Source organism: Macrosteles quadrilineatus, unplaced genomic scaffold (assembly GCF_028750875.1).
Source record: "Macrosteles quadrilineatus isolate MER2022 unplaced genomic scaffold, UCM_ALF_1.0 Scaffold_33__1_contigs__length_1397503, whole genome shotgun sequence".
Taxonomy (NCBI): domain Eukaryota; kingdom Metazoa; phylum Arthropoda; class Insecta; order Hemiptera; family Cicadellidae; genus Macrosteles; species Macrosteles quadrilineatus.
In genome coordinates this window covers 1292776-1312945 of record NW_026542626.1, presented here as the reverse complement: position 1 = coordinate 1312945, position 20170 = coordinate 1292776, and the positions used below count along the sequence as shown (strand labels likewise).

The following is a 20170-nucleotide window of genomic DNA, read 5'->3' as shown; positions in this document are numbered from 1 at the left end:
TCAATGGGTCGACACAAAAATATTAACTGTTTTTACTTGTGTCAATCTTACAGCAAAGTACACAAACATTTACGTGATAATGTAAATTTCCTAATATTATTCAAACAAGATGATTTAAATTTAAAACATGTATATCACAATCATGTTGGTAATGACTTTTCATTTGACCAATTTAAAAATCTCTGTCATCAATGTTGGGATAAAACTAAATATGGCTTTTTCGTAATAGACAAAGAAAGGTCAAAGAATAATGGCAAATATAGATTTATGTTTGACCAATTCTATCAAGAGGATGGTAAGGGTAAATAAATAAAAGACTTTTATCTATGAAAGTTTTTTAACATTTGCATTTATTTTATATCTACACATACAATTTATGTTTGATCAATTTTATAATGACCAAGAGCAAGATTGTTGTGTAAGATGGTATTGATGCCATCTTCCAGAATAAACCTCTTGTCATCGTCAAATGATAGTACTTTCTTGTTCATGGTCAAGGTTTGAAGATGATGATTTGTAGATTTAATTCTCGTCACATTCTCGTAGTAATCTTGCCCAGTTGCAAGACAGTTCAAATAATGTTGATGTCTGAGGAGATGTTTTACTGTAGCACCATCAGCTCCCTTAGCTTTCTTCACCTCTAAAGCTTGCTTGTCTTCTCCATATAACCATTTTAGAGGAATGTAAGAGTATAACTTTGGTCTTAAACCACAATATTCATACATAATATGACCATCCAATTCGTCTTTAAACTTTCCAGTGACTTTTTTATTTTTATCAGAGTATAAGAAATGGTCTTTACTATATCCAGAGGTATCAAAATAGTGCAAGTCACATTCTATTTCCTTGTAAAAGTCCTCTGTAACTATAGCATACATTAAAGAATCTGTATCTGTCATTAGAAATCTTTTATTCTTAAATTTTGACATATAATTATAGTGGAAATCATACATTATTACTTTACTAATATCCAAAATGGTCATTCCCAAATATATTGGTTTATTAAACTTTACAACTAATTTATTTAAATGTATAGCATGTAAATTGTTATCAAACTTTTTGCTACAATCAAACCTTGGATTAGTGACATATTTTGTTAATAGTGACTCATCCTTGAGATATATATCACGAAACTTTCGTTGATTCATAATTGTTCGACCAAAGAGACTATTATTTAACAATTTGTAAAAGTCTTTTTCGAAATCATTATTAGCACTTTTTCGTTTTTCAATATTAAAATTAATATAGGGTGCAAGCCATTTTGATTGTCTAAATTTTAAAATTCTATGGTATTTTGTAACAACCAACCCCAATTCCTCATATTTTTGTAATGCTTTATAATGTAAAATATATTTAGTTTTGTCATTTAAATTTGGTATTAATTTCCCATTCATTTTCTCTGGTGCCAATGGATAGTCATTATGTAAATCATGTAAGCTTTTATCATATTTTAAATCAACTTCTAAAATGTAACCAAACTCATAATTTTGATTGTATTTGTAGTCTATCTCATTAGTCCAACGGAATTCATCCACAGGCAGTGGCTCGCACATTGCTGTAGAGTATAGCGAGTTACAATCTAAATATATTAAATACACACTCTCTTGATTGGGATCATAGTGTTCACCCATATATCTATTATTGGCTTTAGCATAACGTGTGGAAATCATACTGACTCCTCCTCTGATTGCACTTTCTATGAACAAATGCATGTCAATATCTTGAAATAATTGTAATTTTATACCAGTCATTCTAAGACAGGCCTCCCATGTTAATCCAGGAAGTGAATACATATGTACGGGGTCAAGTTTATAATCCTTTAAACACAGGTCTCTAAAAGTCTCAAAGACATCAGCCAGTAGCAATACATCTGTTTTAAGATATAAATCATGATATTCTTGTAAATTATTTATATTAAAATGGGTCCAGACATTTTTAGCATGTTCATATTCAATGGGAGAGATATGTTCTTTAGTTAGAGTACTGTAAAATGCTTCAATTGGGGGTAGAGACTCTGCAAACTTATCTGGTCCCGTCATATATTCATAGGGAAATACACCTTTACGCTGTAGTAGAGGATTGTCTATGAATCTAAATGTATTTAAATTGGAAGCCAATTTATATAATGGAAGTGACAGAAAGTTATAGGAATCTAAAAATATTAAATCATCAACAGAGAATGAAATGTACTTTTCCATATCTTTGGCTATGCAATTTAATTTACGATCATATTTTCCCAAGTGTTGCATTATTAAATGTCCATCGTAATTTTTCAAGTTATGGCAGAATACTGGGATTTTCTTTGTTACTTTATAGTTTAAATTACAATCATTGTGGGCAGCTCCACGGTATCGGCCAGATGAATGACAATGATCTCGCACCCTATCAAAATATAGGGGTTTTTCACAAATATGACAATGCGTTGAGTTTTGGAAAGATGCCTCTTGTTCAGGAGTCATTAAAAGAGGAATATATATCGACATTTGACGTTTAATGAAGTCATAAGTCTCAAATAACCTTTTGAAAAATACATCCATAACATTTGCACCACTATATAACTCTTCAGAAGTAATCTTAGAATCTCTCACTACAACAAATGCAAATCCAGATGGAATATGGTTGTTAGAGTTTATAAAGCACTCAAAATCAGCATAAATTACAAATGGGGCTTTAAGTTGATATTTATAATTTTTAAATTGTAATGTATCTTGTTTCGACATTTCCACTCGTTGGGCATCAAAGTTTTTACAATATGTTATATGACGTTCTAATTTATCATTAGTGTAAAAATGTTGCAAACACAACTTGCAAAAATGTTTCTTATTCATATGTTTTGTAGAGTGGAACATTAACTTATTAAAATCACAAATTAAACAGTAATGTGATTTACGACCTTCTTGTAATAATAATAAATCTACATGAGTATTACTATTTAGTTTGGTCGTTCTTAATGGATATATACATTTCTGGTCTTCAACTCCAAATACATTAACACTTATATTATTCTGTCTTTCAAATTTATCTATATCAGATATTTTTACGGGATATTTTATATTTGTCATATTCAACTGTGTTTCATAGGGTGCATAGCTAGAGACTCTTTTAACATTTTGATGTGTATTATTCATTGGATATAAAGCTGCTAAAATTGACCAAAGGAAGCATTTATTGTCTGAATTTTTTATATTTAGAACTGCTTTTGTCAATTTAATACTTTCTGGTGTGGGGATATATGACTTTGGAGTTAGGGGCTTATACTTATAAACATGCAGTTGCCAATATTTAGTATGATCATATATCCATCCACTGCCTTGGGCTTGATATTTGTGCATGGATGCACCAATCTTTAAAAGTGCATTTTCAATTTGGTGTATTAAATCTCTTTTCTCAATAGTTAAGGTGGTAAGGCTTCTAAAATCTGCAATACATTCTTTTTCATTAACTTATTGCCCATTTTGATCCATTGAATATTTTATAAATTTAATTCTCCTTACTAAAGTCCATTTTATCGGAAGAGGACAAGACTGAAGAGTATTTTTGAGTTCAGTTCTAATCGATTCACCAACAAATTCAATCATTGTATATGGACAATTATTGCAAGAATTGACATGTCTTTTAAAATGACCAACCACATTTTTCTTACAAAAATTACAATTCTTATGACTTTGTAATATATGCGATTTTAGAACCACATTATCATCACAGATTAAATCACATACCTTGCACAGTTTCACCTTCATTTGATGTACTAGCTTGTAGTGGCGGACCAAATTGCTCTTCTTGGACAGCGAGGCGGAGCAGTGTTGACAGGTCGGCATCACGCACGAGAATGAAATATCACCCGGATGCCACTTCTATATATAGGCTCGTCCCCGGTGACGTCACACGCCTGGGGATTCCCCAGTCGCATGACCGCTTCACTTGGCCCTTGTGACAGTGCCCATAAAACTATCTAAAAACGCTTATATCTCGAAAACGGCTTGAGATACGGCAAAACGGTTGAAATTCTGGCAAACGTAGTGGGTGTCAACTTTTGATTATAAACAATATTACAACATAAAAAAATCAAAAAGTAAGAAAAAAATTTAACATTATTTTATATGGGTAGGAATAAAATTTACCATGAAAAATCGTCTAAGTCCGTAAAAACTATCTAAAAACGCTTATATCTCGAAAACGGCTTGAGATACGGCAAAACGGTTGAAATTCTGGCAAACGTAGTGGGTGTCAACTTTTGATTATAAACAATATTACAACATAAAAAAATCAAAAAGTAAGAAAAAAATTTAACATTATTTTATATGGGTAGGAATAAAATTTACCATGAAAAATCGTCTAAGTCCGTAAAAACTATCTAAAAACGCTTATATCTCGAAAACGGCTTGAGATACGGCAAAACGGTTGAAATTCTGGCAAACGTAGTGGGTGTCAACTTTTGATTATAAACAATATTACAACATAAAAAAATCAAAAAGTAAGAAAAAAATTTAACATTATTTTATATGGGTAGGAATAAAATTTACCATGAAAAATCGTCTAAGTCCGTAAAAACTATCTAAAAACGCTTATATCTCGAAAACGGCTTGAGATACGGCAAAACGGTTGAAATTCTGGCAAACGTAGTGGGTGTCAACTTTTGATTATAAACAATATTACAACATAAAAAAATCAAAAAGTAAGAAAAAAATTTAACATTATTTTATATGGGTAGGAATAAAATTTACCATGAAAAATCGTCTAAGTCCATAAAAACTATCTAAAAACGCTTATATCTCGAAAACGGCTTGAGATACGGCAAAACGGTTGAAATTCTGGCAAACGTAGTGGGTGTCAACTTTTGATTATAAACAATATTACAACATAAAAAAATCAAAAAGTAAGAAAAAAATTTAACATTATTTTATATGGGTAGGAATAAAATTTACCATGAAAAATCGTCTAAGTCCGTAAAAACTATCTAAAAACGCTTATATCTCGAAAACGGCTTGAGATACGGCAAAACGGTTGAAATTCTGGCAAACGTAGTGGGTGTCAACTTTTGATTATAAACAATATTACAACATAAAAAATCAAAAAGTAAGAAAAAAATTTAACATTATTTTATATGGGTAGCATGCATTTTATATGTGGGAGCACGCACGAGTTCGCATGCAAACCTCACACTGTCAAGTTGATGATTTTGTGAATGGATGTGGATTTGAAATAGTAATAGTGTTATACAATGGTATTGAACATTTATATAGGCTTGTATAGGCCGAGAGCTGGATTTTTAAAAAAGTGGTCAAAAAAAGCTCACCATGTTATTCTTATGGGGAAAACGTGCCTAAAGTGTCATAGGACCATCATATTGCCACTACTTTTATGGGAAAATAACATATTTGACCATAACTTTTGAACCGTAATTTTTACAGATATGGGGTTTGCACCATTTTATTCAGAATTTAAAGGGCTACAACATACTAAATTTTTATCAAAATCGTTCGGGCCATTTTTGAGAAAATCCGATTTTCCGGTTTTTTATGGGTTTTTATGGGAAATCCCCATTAAAAATAAAAATTTCAAAAAAATGAAAAAAAAAACGCCTGGAGATACCATGGATTAGAACCTACATACCAAATTTCATCGAAATCGGACCACAGATGTAGTCTCTAGCTCTGTACACATCCAGACACACAGACACACACACAGACACACACACACACACACACACACACACAGACATCACTTCGAAAACCACTTTTTTGGGTCCAGAGGGACACAAAACGAATATATCCACTCAAAACTCAAACTCGAAAATTTTGACGAAAACAATACTTTCTCCATATACTATAGTATAGGGGGAGAAAGTAAAAAGTTAAAATTGGCCGCCATTTTCCAAGATGACAGCTGAAGCACAGCCGGGATTTATGGGGACTTTTGATATTTTATTTATTTAGGCTTACTAAACAACCGTGCAAAGTTTCCACTTAGTCCGAATTTGTTAGGTCGATTTTCCTAACATTTTTCCACTATTAGTGTGGAGGCTACACACATTGGTATCGGAAAAGCAGGATTTTTCACAACGCTCACCTTTTTTCACCCCTTTTTGGAAAATATAAGTACATTGCGACTTGGTCTTAAATGCTGCTCGTCTTTTTGAAATAAGTTTTTGCATTTTTTCAGAAGGGGGTTTTTGTGAGGGAAGGGATTCTTTTGAGGATTCGGGTTTAGCATATAGTTTTCTCTCAACAGCAGGTGCAGCAGGGAGGGATTTGGGTGGAGGTATTGGAATGGTAATTTCAGGAGAATCTATGTTTGTAATCTGGTTTGAGGATGGATTTAAATTAGGAAGATTACAAAATCAATCATGAGTCGGTGTCATATGTTAATTTTGTGAGGAAAATTAACCAAGAAACTGGTAGTTACGCCTCTTTAACCACCACGTGTCATATTGTTCATCAGCTACTGATGCATCATCACCATCCATGGAATCGTCAGGGTCTCGAACTCGTTCTTCTCCATCAACGTCTTGACTTGACACTGGCAGCTTAGTAGTGGGGATGGATAGCAGAAAAATATTTCAGTTCTGGCGGCAATCCTGCAACTTACAGTGGTGATAATATATAAGGCCAAGAATGTAAAACCACCCGGACCCCAATTTTTAAGGACTTCGGTCGCCCGTAATGACGTCATCAATATGGCGCCCATAAGAGGATGCTGGGTCGCTATAAATTGGTTATAATACCAAAATGCCTGACCCGATTTTAATTAAATGTTGCATACAAGTGCATGAATACGATATCTAATACCAGGTTGTCAATGGTCGAGTTTGATTAAGTTATTTCAAAACGGCGGCCGCTAATAACTAAAATATCAAACTCGACCATTGACAACCTGGTATTGGATATCGTATTCATGCACTTATTTGCCAAATTTAATTAAAATCGGGCCAGGCATTTTGGTATTATATCAAATTCATAGCGACCTAGGCTAACATTTTGTGATCCTGTGATAGCTGTGATCCTCTTACGGGCGCCATATTGATGACGTCATTATGGGCGACCGAGGTCCTTAAAAATTGGGGTCCGGGTGGTTTTACATTCTTGGCCTTATATATTATCACCACTGTAAGTTGCAGGATTGCCGCCAGAACTGAAATATTTTTCTGCTATCCATCCCCACTACTAAGCTGCCAGTGTCAAGTCAAGACGTTGATGGAGAGGAACGAGTTCGAGACCCTGACGATTCCATGGATGGTGATGATGATGATGTTTGTATGTATAAGAAATTGTAGAAAGTAGCTGTTGAACAATATGACACGTGGTGGTTAAAGAGGCGTAACTACCAGTTTCTTGGTTAATTTTCCTCACAAAATTAACATATGACACCGACTCATAATTAATTTAGTAATAATTTATATTAACTGGATTATTTTACCTTAATTAACTTTTCATATTCAGTTTTTCATGAATAAATCAGTCTTTTACTAATAAACTGTCGGTTGTATTGTTTTATTATGTATTTTTTCAATTCTGCTTACTAAGAAACATAGAAAACGACACCCTACTTGCTTGGATCATATAAATAAAAATTTCCTCAAAATCACTACCCCATAAACTTTAAAGCGGGGTTTACATTGGTCAAGTTACTTGAATCAAGTTTACTGGAGTCAAGTAACTTGAACCGTGCTTGAACAGTGTAAACGCTTCTTCAAGTGATTTTTACCTCGTTCAAGTAGTGCTTGACCTAGATTCAAGTGTCAAGTAAAAGTTGAACATGTTTGATTTTTGGAGTCAAGTTGGCTGCACTTGAAACAAGTAGGAAGGTCTCTTGACCAGTGTAAACACACATTCAAGCTCACTTGCTTCAAGGACTAACCTACAAATCTAGTGTCACGTTGAGTGGTGTTGTTTTGTTATTGTTAATGTTAAAAGCATCTTTCTAAAAATGAGTTCAAAAAGTGTTAAGTGGACAAGTGATCAAATTATTGAATTCCTGGAAGTAGTATAGTTTGTCGCCGCCGTTTTTTGCGCATCGAGGTTTTTGGGCCAACTCCCCGCCCATGCCTTGTCAACTCCCCGCCCCATGTCTAATTGCTAGTACATCTACCATGCCCCCTTCCAGTTGATCTATTATATTTCTATCTTATTTATAAATTAGTCGTAGGAGTTGTTTAATATTGACACTCTCTTTTTATGTTATTCCAACCATATTGTATGTTATTGCCTTGTGAGTTATTACACCTGGTTTCTCCATATATCATAGTAAACATAAATTTGTTATTATTTAAATTATATATTTATAATTTTTATCATGCCTGTGCTTTGAGGATTAGCTATCTGAATGTGAGTTCTAGTTAACACACTTTTGCGAATCCGGCTTGCGGTCATAACGGTTTCGCCCCTCTTCACATTTGTACAGTATAAAACATCAAGCCTCCATTTCCCCAGCCAGTATTCGTCTTGAGCCTCCACATACTAAGGTAAGAAGTATTTTCTATATTTATTTCCTTTCCTTTAAAAACTAAAGACAACTTTCACGATTTTATCAGAACTAAACACTTCTTAATTTTGTTTTGGATAGCTGTGTGTTGGATTTTTTCTTCTAGCGAATTTAAATATCTTTATGAATAATAGGAATATTTACTTGGTACTTATGTGCTATGTTGTTAGCCGACAATGTCAAATGTAAATTAGGAGCGAGTAGTAGATAGATGGTTCAATAACCGGAGTCTTGATATAACTGTACGCTTGTTGAGTAGTTGACCTTGACGCGCTAGAAAGCAAAAGCACAGACAATATAATACTCTAATGGTAAAAGTTTGGATGCGCGGGCTATATGATCTTCTTTGGTCGGCCTTTATTTTAGATTAGGATATCATTTTATGTTACTAGTGATTGATTAGCAAATTTTAGTACGATTTTATGTGTTTTGTTAGTTAGATGTGTCTTAGAACAAGACTCAGAAACATGATTTTAGGGTATTAATTAAAATGCGACAGAAATTGTATACATCCACTATATTTTTTTAGCTTCTAATAGACAAGACCCCTTTTAAAAGCATATAAAGTTTTATTCTTTTTAGACTAGATTATGTATTAATCTATAATATTTGTATTTTTAAGCTCGTGTGTGGGGCGGGGTCTTAGAACGAGACTACTATGCCAACCGTCAGGATCATTTCACCCTTCTTCTAATAATCTTTTAAGGTGTGTATTCACATATAATTTTAGGAGTATTTTTATGCATATAAATTCTTATCTTGAAAAGAACTATGTATCAGTCTGTTATACTTAAAAACGTACATATATCATAATATATCTATGACAGTGTTTTGAAAACATCGAGAAAATTGTTACTTGGGCTGATAAACATGGATACAAGACAAATTATAATTTACCATTCATGTTTACGAAACTCAATTGACTTTGACATAGTGAACTCAGTAACAATAAATGTGACAGCTTTACTTTACTATGGTAAATAAAAAAAAATATAAGACACTATAAACTCGACACTTGTTATTTGTATTTGTTATTTAGATGAGTCTTAAAACATGACTAGTGTGTTGGGCCCAGAAGTTCTTTATTAAAATGCGTCAGAAATCGTATACATCCGCTATATTTTTTTAGCTTTTATAAACAAGACCCCTTTTAAAAGCTGTCTACATGTAAAGTTTTATTCTTTTTTTAGACTAGATTATGTATTAATCCTTAATATTTGTATTTTTAAGGTTGTGTGTGTGTGTGTGGGGTCTTAGAACGAGACTACTATGCCAACCGTCAGGATCATTCCCCCCCTTCTTCTTATGATCTTTTAAGGTGTGTATTAATTTTAGCAGTATTTTTATGCATATAAATTCTCATCTTAAAAAGAACTAAGTATTAGTCTGTTATACGTAAAAACTTACATATATATCATCTAGGACACTTACTTGGGAGATGTATTAGTGGACATAAGTAAAAGGTGTTTGCATCAATCTACTCACTGAAGAAGTTACAGGCTTTTTTTTTCTTTTTACCTTTACACTTCACTAGATGCAACTCTATGATCAATGATATGACTGTAAATTTTGCTGATGCTCTCTAATAAACTTAGAACTATAGCTTAAGATGTAATGAGTGTATTGACCCTTTTTGTGTTGATTCTAAATTATCAGGTGTGTGAGTGTTTCTGAGTGTATGTAAATGCGTGCGTGTGTGAGAGGTGTTAGTATTTTATGTTTTACAAATTCATTGGTTTTGTTTTGCATTTAATGTTGTAAATAGATTACAGAATAATATTGCACAGTATATGATTAGATTTTTATCCAGAGGTTATGGCCGAATAAATAAACCATTTTTATTCCATTGCATTTAATTTTACATTGACAATGCTCTTTCAATTTAATTTATATTTTGTTCCCAGATAATTGCATGTTAAGCTTACTTCTTTAACTTTAAATGCAAAAGGACTTATAATCCTCTCACGATAAAAAAGTGTTCTGACTTTTTTCACTGTGCAATGGGTAGTATTTACAGCTGTTAACACAATAGATTGTCAATTCAATGAGATGTGTTCAAGCTTCTGACATGTAGAGTTATCACTACTTTTAAATCCTACTAGATCTGAGATGGGGAAAAGGTCCATATGGCTGGAACCTTCTCTATTTAAAGTCAATGCTTAACATACAAGATTATATATTTTTCTAAAGGTCTCTTTTTTTTACTGCTCGTGTGGATTTTTACCCAGATTTTTTTTATCAGTTAGAGAAAATGATAATATTTCAAGAAGTCAATTCTAATTTATTTTATTAATATTTCAGACTATGTGACATCTCACGTTTTGCCGTAACATCCCAGTTGGATGGTTTTGTAGCTGCCGCTTCTATGTAAGTATATATCTTTTATTATTTCACTATGTACTCTTTTTCTACATTTTGTCGAAACATCTATATAGCTGATTCTTTGCATCAAAATTGTGGGTGTAGAACATTGGGAGAGGGCTCAAATTAAAGGTCTCTATCCAGTGACGGCCGGAAATATAGAAGCATTCCTAAAATTTTAACAGAAATTTAGAAGTAACATAAAATGATCTATATAATTTGATTGTGCTATATTTACAAGTCAGTATTTAATAGATGTGGTTGGTTTTCTTTTTAGCCAGTTAACTCTGCAATGTATTGTACACTAGATTAAAACCAGGGATAACGGTTATCTATAATTGTGCTTTGGGTCAACTGTCTATATATATTGACTTGACAACTGACAAATGGAACCCTAAAATCATAAAAATATTAATCCATTTGGCTAATAAAACTGTTCGTTTTGTATAGTAATAATTCACTTTCCTAAAGTTTCATCACGATCTGATGTATAAAGGACAAATAGATAATAACAGAGATACTTTTAAAGCGAAGATATTAAGACGTACCGACATTATTAATTTGTACATCTTGATAAATAAATAATTTGATTCTTAATTTGTTTGAATGTTAAAATATGTTGTTTTACATTTTGAACTTTTTTAGGGGCTTATACACCTAGTAATTTATTAATAACTGACCAAGATGGTCTAATTCTCTGCAAAATTTTAAATTTTATACATTTACACACAAGTAACTTAAATTCTCTAAATTATTATTTAACACCGCAACAGAGTATAGCTCCATAATAGTTAATAACGGTGGTCCTTCTTAAATGACAGTCACTAGTATGTCTGTGGCATGAGTCTGCCAAGGTTGCTGACCTTGCGCTACAAACTGGTTGTTAAAAGTGAGAGTTATAAGGATGTTGACTCGGGCTCCAACTATCTGTCGTGTTTACGGTTCTAAATATTGGAGTTCTCGCTGCTAAATACTTAGTATCCTGTTGTATAGTCGCGTATAAATTAATAGTTCCTAGTAAAATATACATTTTAGTATCAAAATATTAGTATTTTTTTTTGTTTGGTCACAGGTATTGGGAACATGATGGCGTCAACGAGTACATCCCAAATTGAGTGTGACCTCTGTCCAAATTACATTTTCTCAACGCCGGGCGAGTTAGAATCCCACTTTGAAGACTCCCACCCAGACAGGTTTTATTGCACCATTTGTTTCGCTCTTAGGATTGTAAGGCATTATAATGAAAGGTGGCGTTTAAATGAACACATTAGAGATTGTCATTCGGCTAAAAGTTTTCCTTGTACTTTCCCAGGCTGTGTAAAGATTTATCCTAACAAGAGAAATTTAACACAGCATTATAAATTCATCCATGTAAAGACTGATGAGCAAAAATGTCCCATTTGCAAAAAGATATTTCCACGCCGCAATGATTATTTAAGACATATTAGAACTTGCAAGAAAAAGGCTAAGCGTCAGTATAAATGTTTAGAAGAAATGTGTGAAACCACATTCTCTACACTTAAATCCTACAAAGAGCATTTAAAGGACACACACCATAAAGTGGGCAATAAATATTGCTGTCCTAATTGCGACACACTTTTCGCTAAAAAGGATAAATTAGAAGAACACATGGATGAGACCTGTACCTGTGACAACATTCTAAAAAATCCAAATATTATTCTAACTCCGGTTCAACACAAAAACATATCTTTTAAATATGCTTTATTGTGTAAATTTGCTCAAGAAGACCCCACAAAAGCCTTTGAATTTGAAAATGAATATGATTGGAGCGATATCACTTTCCCCGTTTTGAGACCGGACAATGATTTTATTGCACAGTTTGAAGCAAAAAATAATTGTAGCCTATCTATTTTCTTTATCCATGCCGGTCGAATACTCCCATGGAACCCACCCAAGGACAACGTAGACAACAACATAGACTTATTGTATGTAAATGGTACGTTCCACTATATTAAAGACTTTGACGCTCTCGTTGGACTACAACTTGGAAATTTACATCGGCGGGCTTATGTTTGTAGAAGATGTGGGCAGCGATTTTACGATAGAACTGGACTGACTGCTGTACAACAGTTGGATAGGCACAAACCTACTTGCGATCCTGATAACCCCACTAAATTCGAAATGCCCATTGGAGATAAGGCTCATATGAAATTTCAAAACTACAATAGACAGAAAATGATTAGATTTATTGCTTATTTAGATTTTGAGGCGTTAAATGTACCACAAGTTTCAACTGGCAACACTACCATTCTACAAAAACATTGCCCTTTTGCTGCATCTTACCTCCTACTGGATGAAGAAGGACAGTATACTAAACCTCTTCGAGAATACTGCGGATTGGATGCGCCACAAAAAATATTGTCTATGCTTATGGACGATGTTCGGGAAATTGAGTCTATTCTCTACAGCAATAGGATTAAGCAGATACCAGTATTAACAGAGGAACAACAGCGACAATTTGATAACTGTACAACCTGTCATGTTTGTGGCAAGGGCGAATTTACACTTAACAACCCAAAATCAATTGATCATAATCATTTGACTGGCCAATATCGTGGATGTTGTCACAGGATCTGTAATCTTTTTTATAGAGATCAAAAACACATTCCAGTAGTGGTGGCTAACCTAGCGCGGTACGATTCGGCATTCATAATACCGAACCTCGGACAAGTGAAAGTCGTACCAAACACTAACGATAAATTCACATCGTTTTCTAAGACTGTGGGAAAGATGGAACTCCGTTTCATAGACTCTTTTAAGTTTATGCCTCGCAGTCTTAGTGAATTATGTAATAACCTACAGAATGATCAAAAAAAAATTGTAGGGAGTTTTTTCCTAGCGAGGAAGACTTCAACCTTATAATAAGGAAGGGTGTCTATCCTTATAATTATCTAACAGACATGTCAAAATTGAGTGAGACATCACTCCCACCAATTGAAGCATTCCACAACTCCTTGACAGATGAAGAGTTAAGTTCAGAAGAGTATGAACATGCCTGCAAGGTGTGGTCACACTTTAATATTGCTAATCTTGAAGAATATACAATGCTATATTTACGGACAGATGTGATTATCCTTGGAGATGTTTTCCAAAACTTTAGGAAGATTGTACACTCGACTTATGGTTTGGACCCTGCATATTATTTCACCGCTCCAGGTCTCGCATTTGATGCCATGCTAAAAATTACTGATGTACGGCTTGAGTTGCTAACTTGCAGAGAGATGCACGACTTCTGCAGAAGGGGGATGAGAGGTGGATTTGTAACGGCACCCCTAAAGTATTGTAAAGCCAACAATTATTACATGGGGGAGTTATATAATAAGGAGGAGGCATCATCCTACATATACAACATAGACATGAACTCACTTTATGCAACAGCCATGTGCCAACCCCTTCCTTATGGAGGATTTGAATGGGCTGACATTGACGAATTGGAAGGTATCTTAGAAGCTGGCGAGGATTCAGAATTTGGAGCATTTTTAGAAGTAACTATGGAATACCCTGAACATCTCCATGAAGCCCACGGGGACTACCCTTTTCTTCCGACTCAAGAAGAAAACGAGGACGGTAATATGTGCCTCATGGCCACTGTTCATGACAAGACCAACTATGTACTGCACCATACTAGTCTACAGCTAGCTATGAAACATGGTCTTGTTCTCAAACATGTACACAGGATCCTAAAATTCAAACAATCAAAATGGTGTGAGAAATTCATCCTTTTGAATACAGAGATGCGTAAACAATCTAAAAACAAATTTGAAGAAGACTTTTACAAAGGGTTTTCAAATTCCGCATTTGGTAGATCTATAATGAAACTGGATGATCGTGTCAATATTAAGATTGCGAAGACCAATCAACAAGTGGACAAGTTCTCAAGAAGTAGACTATTTAAAGAGTTTTATGCTGTGTCAGAGGACACCCTAGTCTTCGTCATGCATAAACCCAAAATTATATTCAATACTCCAATATACATGGGTGTTGCTATATTAGACATCAGTAAAACTATAATGTATTCGTTTTATTATGACTATTTAAAACCTATGTATGGAAATAAAATTAGAATGGGGTACAGTGATACAGATAGTATTCTAGCCCACATATATACACAAGACTTGTACCAGGACCTAAAAAATAGTCCAATCTTCACCAGGCTTGACACATCCAACTACCCTAAGAATCATATTTTGTACCAGGCTGGGAGACGTTTTGGTTTGGGCCTGGCAAAGGACGAAGCTGCTGGAGATTTGCCAGTAGAATATGTAGGGCTGTGCTCCAAAGTGTACAGCAAGAAGAAATTGATACTGGAGACAGGACAAATAGTGGTTTACGGTATGAAGGCTAAGGGGACACAAAAATCGATGTTGCGAAAACATGTGACCTTCGACGACTACTTCCAAAGTTTGATGTCTCGAGGGAATTTTGAAATGAAGCTCCCTTTTACACGCATTTCAAGCAGTAGAATGCAAATCACTACTGTTACAGGATTTAAAACCGCTCTACGATGTCACGATCCCAAACGTTTCCTTTGCTCTGACGGGATACACACCCTCCCCTTCGGAGACAAGAGGATTGAAGAGGAAAAGAAGAAAATAGAAGAAGAGGAGTCAGAGGCGAGAAGAGAAAATGAGTAAAAATAAAAGGGGGGGGGGGTCAATTGTAAATTTGTAAATCTTTTAAATCTTTTATCATCATTGTAACATATCCCATCTAAAATAAAGGAAGGGGGGGGGGTAATAAAACAGGCATTTATTTGTTGTTTATGTATATAATGTATAGTTTAAGCCCATATGCAAAAGTACGCGTTTTTATTGCTCAAACCTGGGGTATGATTTTGCTATCATATCAGATATAGTGTTAGGTTCAAACATATTTTTGTTTTTATTTGTTATAGAAAAAGAAGATAAATGTCCAGATCATTGTTCCAGGAAATACCCTGCACATTTAGGTGTAGGATAAAAACATTTGCTGCATATCCTGAATCATCCACAAATTTAGAAGAGTTTCTTTACAATATAAAACCAGAAATAGTAAATACTTTCCAGCAATGCTTAGAAACACTTGGCTCTTTTAAAGCCAATTTACTAGTAGAAGTGGAGTATTTAAATGGAGACGATGTGGTGACTATAAACCTAAAAACGAAAAACAAAGGGTTTTATAATTCTAGTAATTTGCAAGAGTTAGTTGATAGTGAATTAGATAAAATCAAGAATGAAATGCGAGAGTATCAGTTAAAGGGAAGTGGGCATACATTTTCAAATGTTAAAAAAGTAGAATTACGTGTAAACAGACACTGTGTATATTGAGATTTTATTTCAGTTTATGTACATTGTAAATAATAGTCAATTTAGATTATTCCAGATTAACAAATATTTTTATTTTTATATGTACAAACAAGCTACCATTCATCTGTTAATAGCTGTAAAATTGTATGACGAATTTACATCATAGTCGCAGTTAGTCGATACATTGTGTTAAATGACACAAATTTACATCACAGTCACAGCTAGTTGTTACATAACATAAAATTTGTATAAAAATTGTGTGAAATTTGAGTAAATTTTTCACGCAAATTCGCGTCAAAGTTACAGTTAGTTGTTACATTGTGTGAAGTGTGTAAAATTTTTGTACAAATTGTGTAAAATGTGTGAAATTTTAGTAAAACATTTTTACATAAATTCACATCACGGTCAAACTTAGTTGTTATATTACATGAAATATGTGAAATTTGTGTACAAATTGTGTGAAATGTGTGAAATTTAAGTAACTAATTCACATCAAAGTAACAGGCCACAGTCAATTGTTATGTTCGATGACATTATTAAACATTTTTAGCGAAAACATCACTAAATTTTACTTGTATAAAAGTACACAAACATGTATATTATTATTCAAACAAGACATCGTATTTCATTTAATCAATCCAGAAATTCCATGATTGATTTTCATAATTAACACAAATAGGGTAAAAACAAGTAGCAAATATTATTTTTATTTTCTTGTCGTACAGTATTGTACTTTTGTATACATGTATGTTTGAATAACTTTTCATTTAGACTAAAAGTTGTAGCTCATCATGATAATTGACTCTCAGATTTACATTGCATAGCCGTAGCGATTTGTCTATTATAATGATAACAGAAAAGTAATATTATAAATAGTTCATGTTTCAATTCAATATAATAAATGTATTTGTTATTGTATAGTACGTTCACTTGATGTTTATGACTCGAGGAGACAAATTTCAGAGTATTTGATGTAAAAACTCATATGTATTCTAGCAACAAATGTATAATAGTATTGATGACATATTGTACAATAAACCTCTTGACACCATGAAAATGTAGTACTTTTTATCCCTAGTTAAGGTTTGAAGGTGATGATTTGTAGATTTAATTCTTGCAACATTCTCATAGTAATCTTGCACAGTTTCAAGACAGATCAAATAATATAAGTCTATAGAGATGTTTTTGCTTTGACAATATCTTTACTATAACCAGAGGTATAAACAAAAATGCAAGTCACATTCTATTTCCTTGTAAAGGTCCTCTGTAACTATAAAAATCTTTTGTTCTTAAATTTGATATTTGTATTAGTGTCTTCAATTTACAAGGTTGTAAGCTATTTTAAATTAATTTTTAATTTTAGAGTATTTTCTTGTAGCAAGACTTAAAATCACTTGTATCTCAAAAATGTCAAAAGATACAGCAAAATTGTTAAAATTTAAGTACATTATATAGGTTCCAACTTTTGATAAAAACAATAATACATCTAAACATTAAGAAAATTTTAAACATTATTTCATATGGATGACACTAAAGGTAAGAGGTATTTATATAATATGGTTGGAATAACATTAAAAAGAGAATGACAATATTAAACAACTCATACAACTAATGTATAGATAAGATAGAAATATAATAGATCAACTGGAAGGGGGCATGGTAGACGTACTAGCAATTAGGCATGGGGCGGGGAGTTGACAACGCACCTAAAAAAAAAGGCCGCTACAAACTATACTGACAATATCAAACAACTCATACACCTAATATATATAGATAAGACAGAAATATAATAATATAATACATCAACTAGAAAGGGGAATAGTAGATGTACTAGCAATTAGGCATGGGCGGGGAGTTGGCCCAAAAACCTCGATGCGCAAAAAACGGCGGCGACAAACTATACTACTATACATATACACATGCATGGGTCAATAAATGAAATAATTAGTTTTTTTTATTTTTTGCTTGATATCGAATATATTTATAGGGAATAACTAAGAAATAAGGTTTGACAATTTTATAGGGATATTTGGGCAAAGATCAGGATTTTTGGAATTGGTGGCCAAAAAATGATCCCCATAAGAATAACATGGGAAAAACGTGTCTAAAGTGAGGTAAAACCGGCAGTTCTCCACTACTCCTGGAGGTGTACGAAAACTATCCTGTACTGTGGAACTCGGGTTTGAGTGAATATAAAAATAGGAATTTAAGAGATGCCGGATTTAAAGGTTTGGTAGACCAATTGAAAACCAATTTTCCCGAAATACCTTGGATGTGGTAAGAGCCAAAATAAAACTAATCAAAACCATTGTCAGCCAAGAATGCATTAAAATTGCGAAATCCAAAAAATCTGGTTCAGCTGCAGATGAACTGTACGAACCTAAACTTAGCTGGTTCCATGCTGCAAAGTTTTTAATGGGTCGTTCGTCCAGCAGACCTTCTACTTCAACTCTGGTAAGTAAAAACTACATTTCTTTATGTCTACAAATAATTTATTAATAAAATGCTTTTATATACTATAAGTTACATATTTACATACAAATATTGCAGTAATAGTATTTTAACTGAGTACCTTCAGCATACAACATACAGGAAAGGCTAACATATTACATTTGTACAAAGTTAAAGGCTGTTCGATGGTTGATCAGCACCAATCCACTTCCATTGCCACGGTAGTGACCCTTGTTTTGAACAGAAAAAATTTTCATACTGCTCTCTAAACTTTTTGAGCTCAAGTTTGTAAGCATTTGTCGAAGTCAGTTTCGATGTCCTCAACAGACATGATGTATTGAGTGTGGTGCGCCATGTGCCTGGTATGATTGTGCATGTTGTCATGTCTTCCACATCTACAGATGAAGGATGAAGGTAATATTTCCCTGATGATTTGCGTAGCCAGTTGTGAGGTGCACAACAAGTTTTGACAACGAAATCTACAGTTCGAGGAATCAATGCAATAGGCCGTTCGAATACTCTAAATCTAGAAACTAAAATGCCGAAAGCATTTTCCGAAACTCTACGAGCTCTAGAAAGTCGATAATTGAATATTCTTTCTGAATTTGTTAAGTTACGTTTGCTGAAAGGTTTCAGTATGTCCTTTCTTAGAGGAAATGCATCATCTGCAACAACAACCGCATTCTGTGGTAAATTTATGGTGTTACTTTCCATTGCAATGTTCAATGTTGATGCTTGAAAAACTGCACCATCATTTGACTTTCCATTAGCACCGACATCTATGTATAAGAAATTGTATTCGGCATCAACTAATGCGAACAGTATGATGCTGAATGTACCCTTGTAATTGTAGTAAATCGAACCGCTCTCAGCAGGGCACTTAATTTGGACATGTTTCCCATCAATTGCTCCTATGCAATTGGGAAAGTTCCACTGCACTTCAAATTTGCGTTGCACCAATTCCCACTCTTCCTTTGTACTTGGCACCTGAAACAAAAATGTATTGCCTCAATTTTTTTCAGAATATTTGTATTATTTTGTACAGTTATTCTGTTTCATTTTAGGATAAGGAATTCCAAATTCTACCCACACTTACTGACGCATCTGGGACTGACGATATAGAGGATGTGGATTCTCCAAGTTCTCCAATTGTTCAACCAAAACAAAAAATAACTAAATCTAAAACACCTGGAATGCAGCCTCCACGCTCCAAAAAGCAAAAAATATCCGAAATACATGCTGTTGAACACATAGTTGATAAACTACATGTAATATCACAAAAGGTTAAGCCAGCTGGCAAAAATGGTTCTGTTAGACACACTAGTGATGAACTGTCTCATTAGTATAAAAACATTAAAACTAAGTTAAATGACAATGACGCTATTCTATGTAAAGCTGACAAAGGCAATACAACTGTAATAATGTATAAAACTGATTACAATGTCAAAGTGCAAAGTTTCATTTCTAAAAACGACATAATTGAAATAGACAAGGATCCCACGAAATCATTTCACACCAAAATAAAGAAATTGGTCAACCAGAGTAAAGTGCTATTTACTGAAGATGACATA

The 20170-nt window shown here is 33.6% G+C and overlaps 1 protein-coding gene across 1 annotated transcript; it reads left to right on the top strand.

Moving 5' to 3' along the window:
- The first annotated feature begins 13763 nt into the window (after window positions 1-13763).
- LOC129005803 (uncharacterized) lies at window positions 13764-15497 on the top strand. The gene has a single exon (XM_054434811.1). It carries the CDS (start codon window positions 13764-13766, stop codon window positions 15495-15497), a length of 1734 nt encoding a protein of 577 aa, XP_054290786.1.
- Window positions 15498-20170: the final 4673 nt, after the last annotated feature.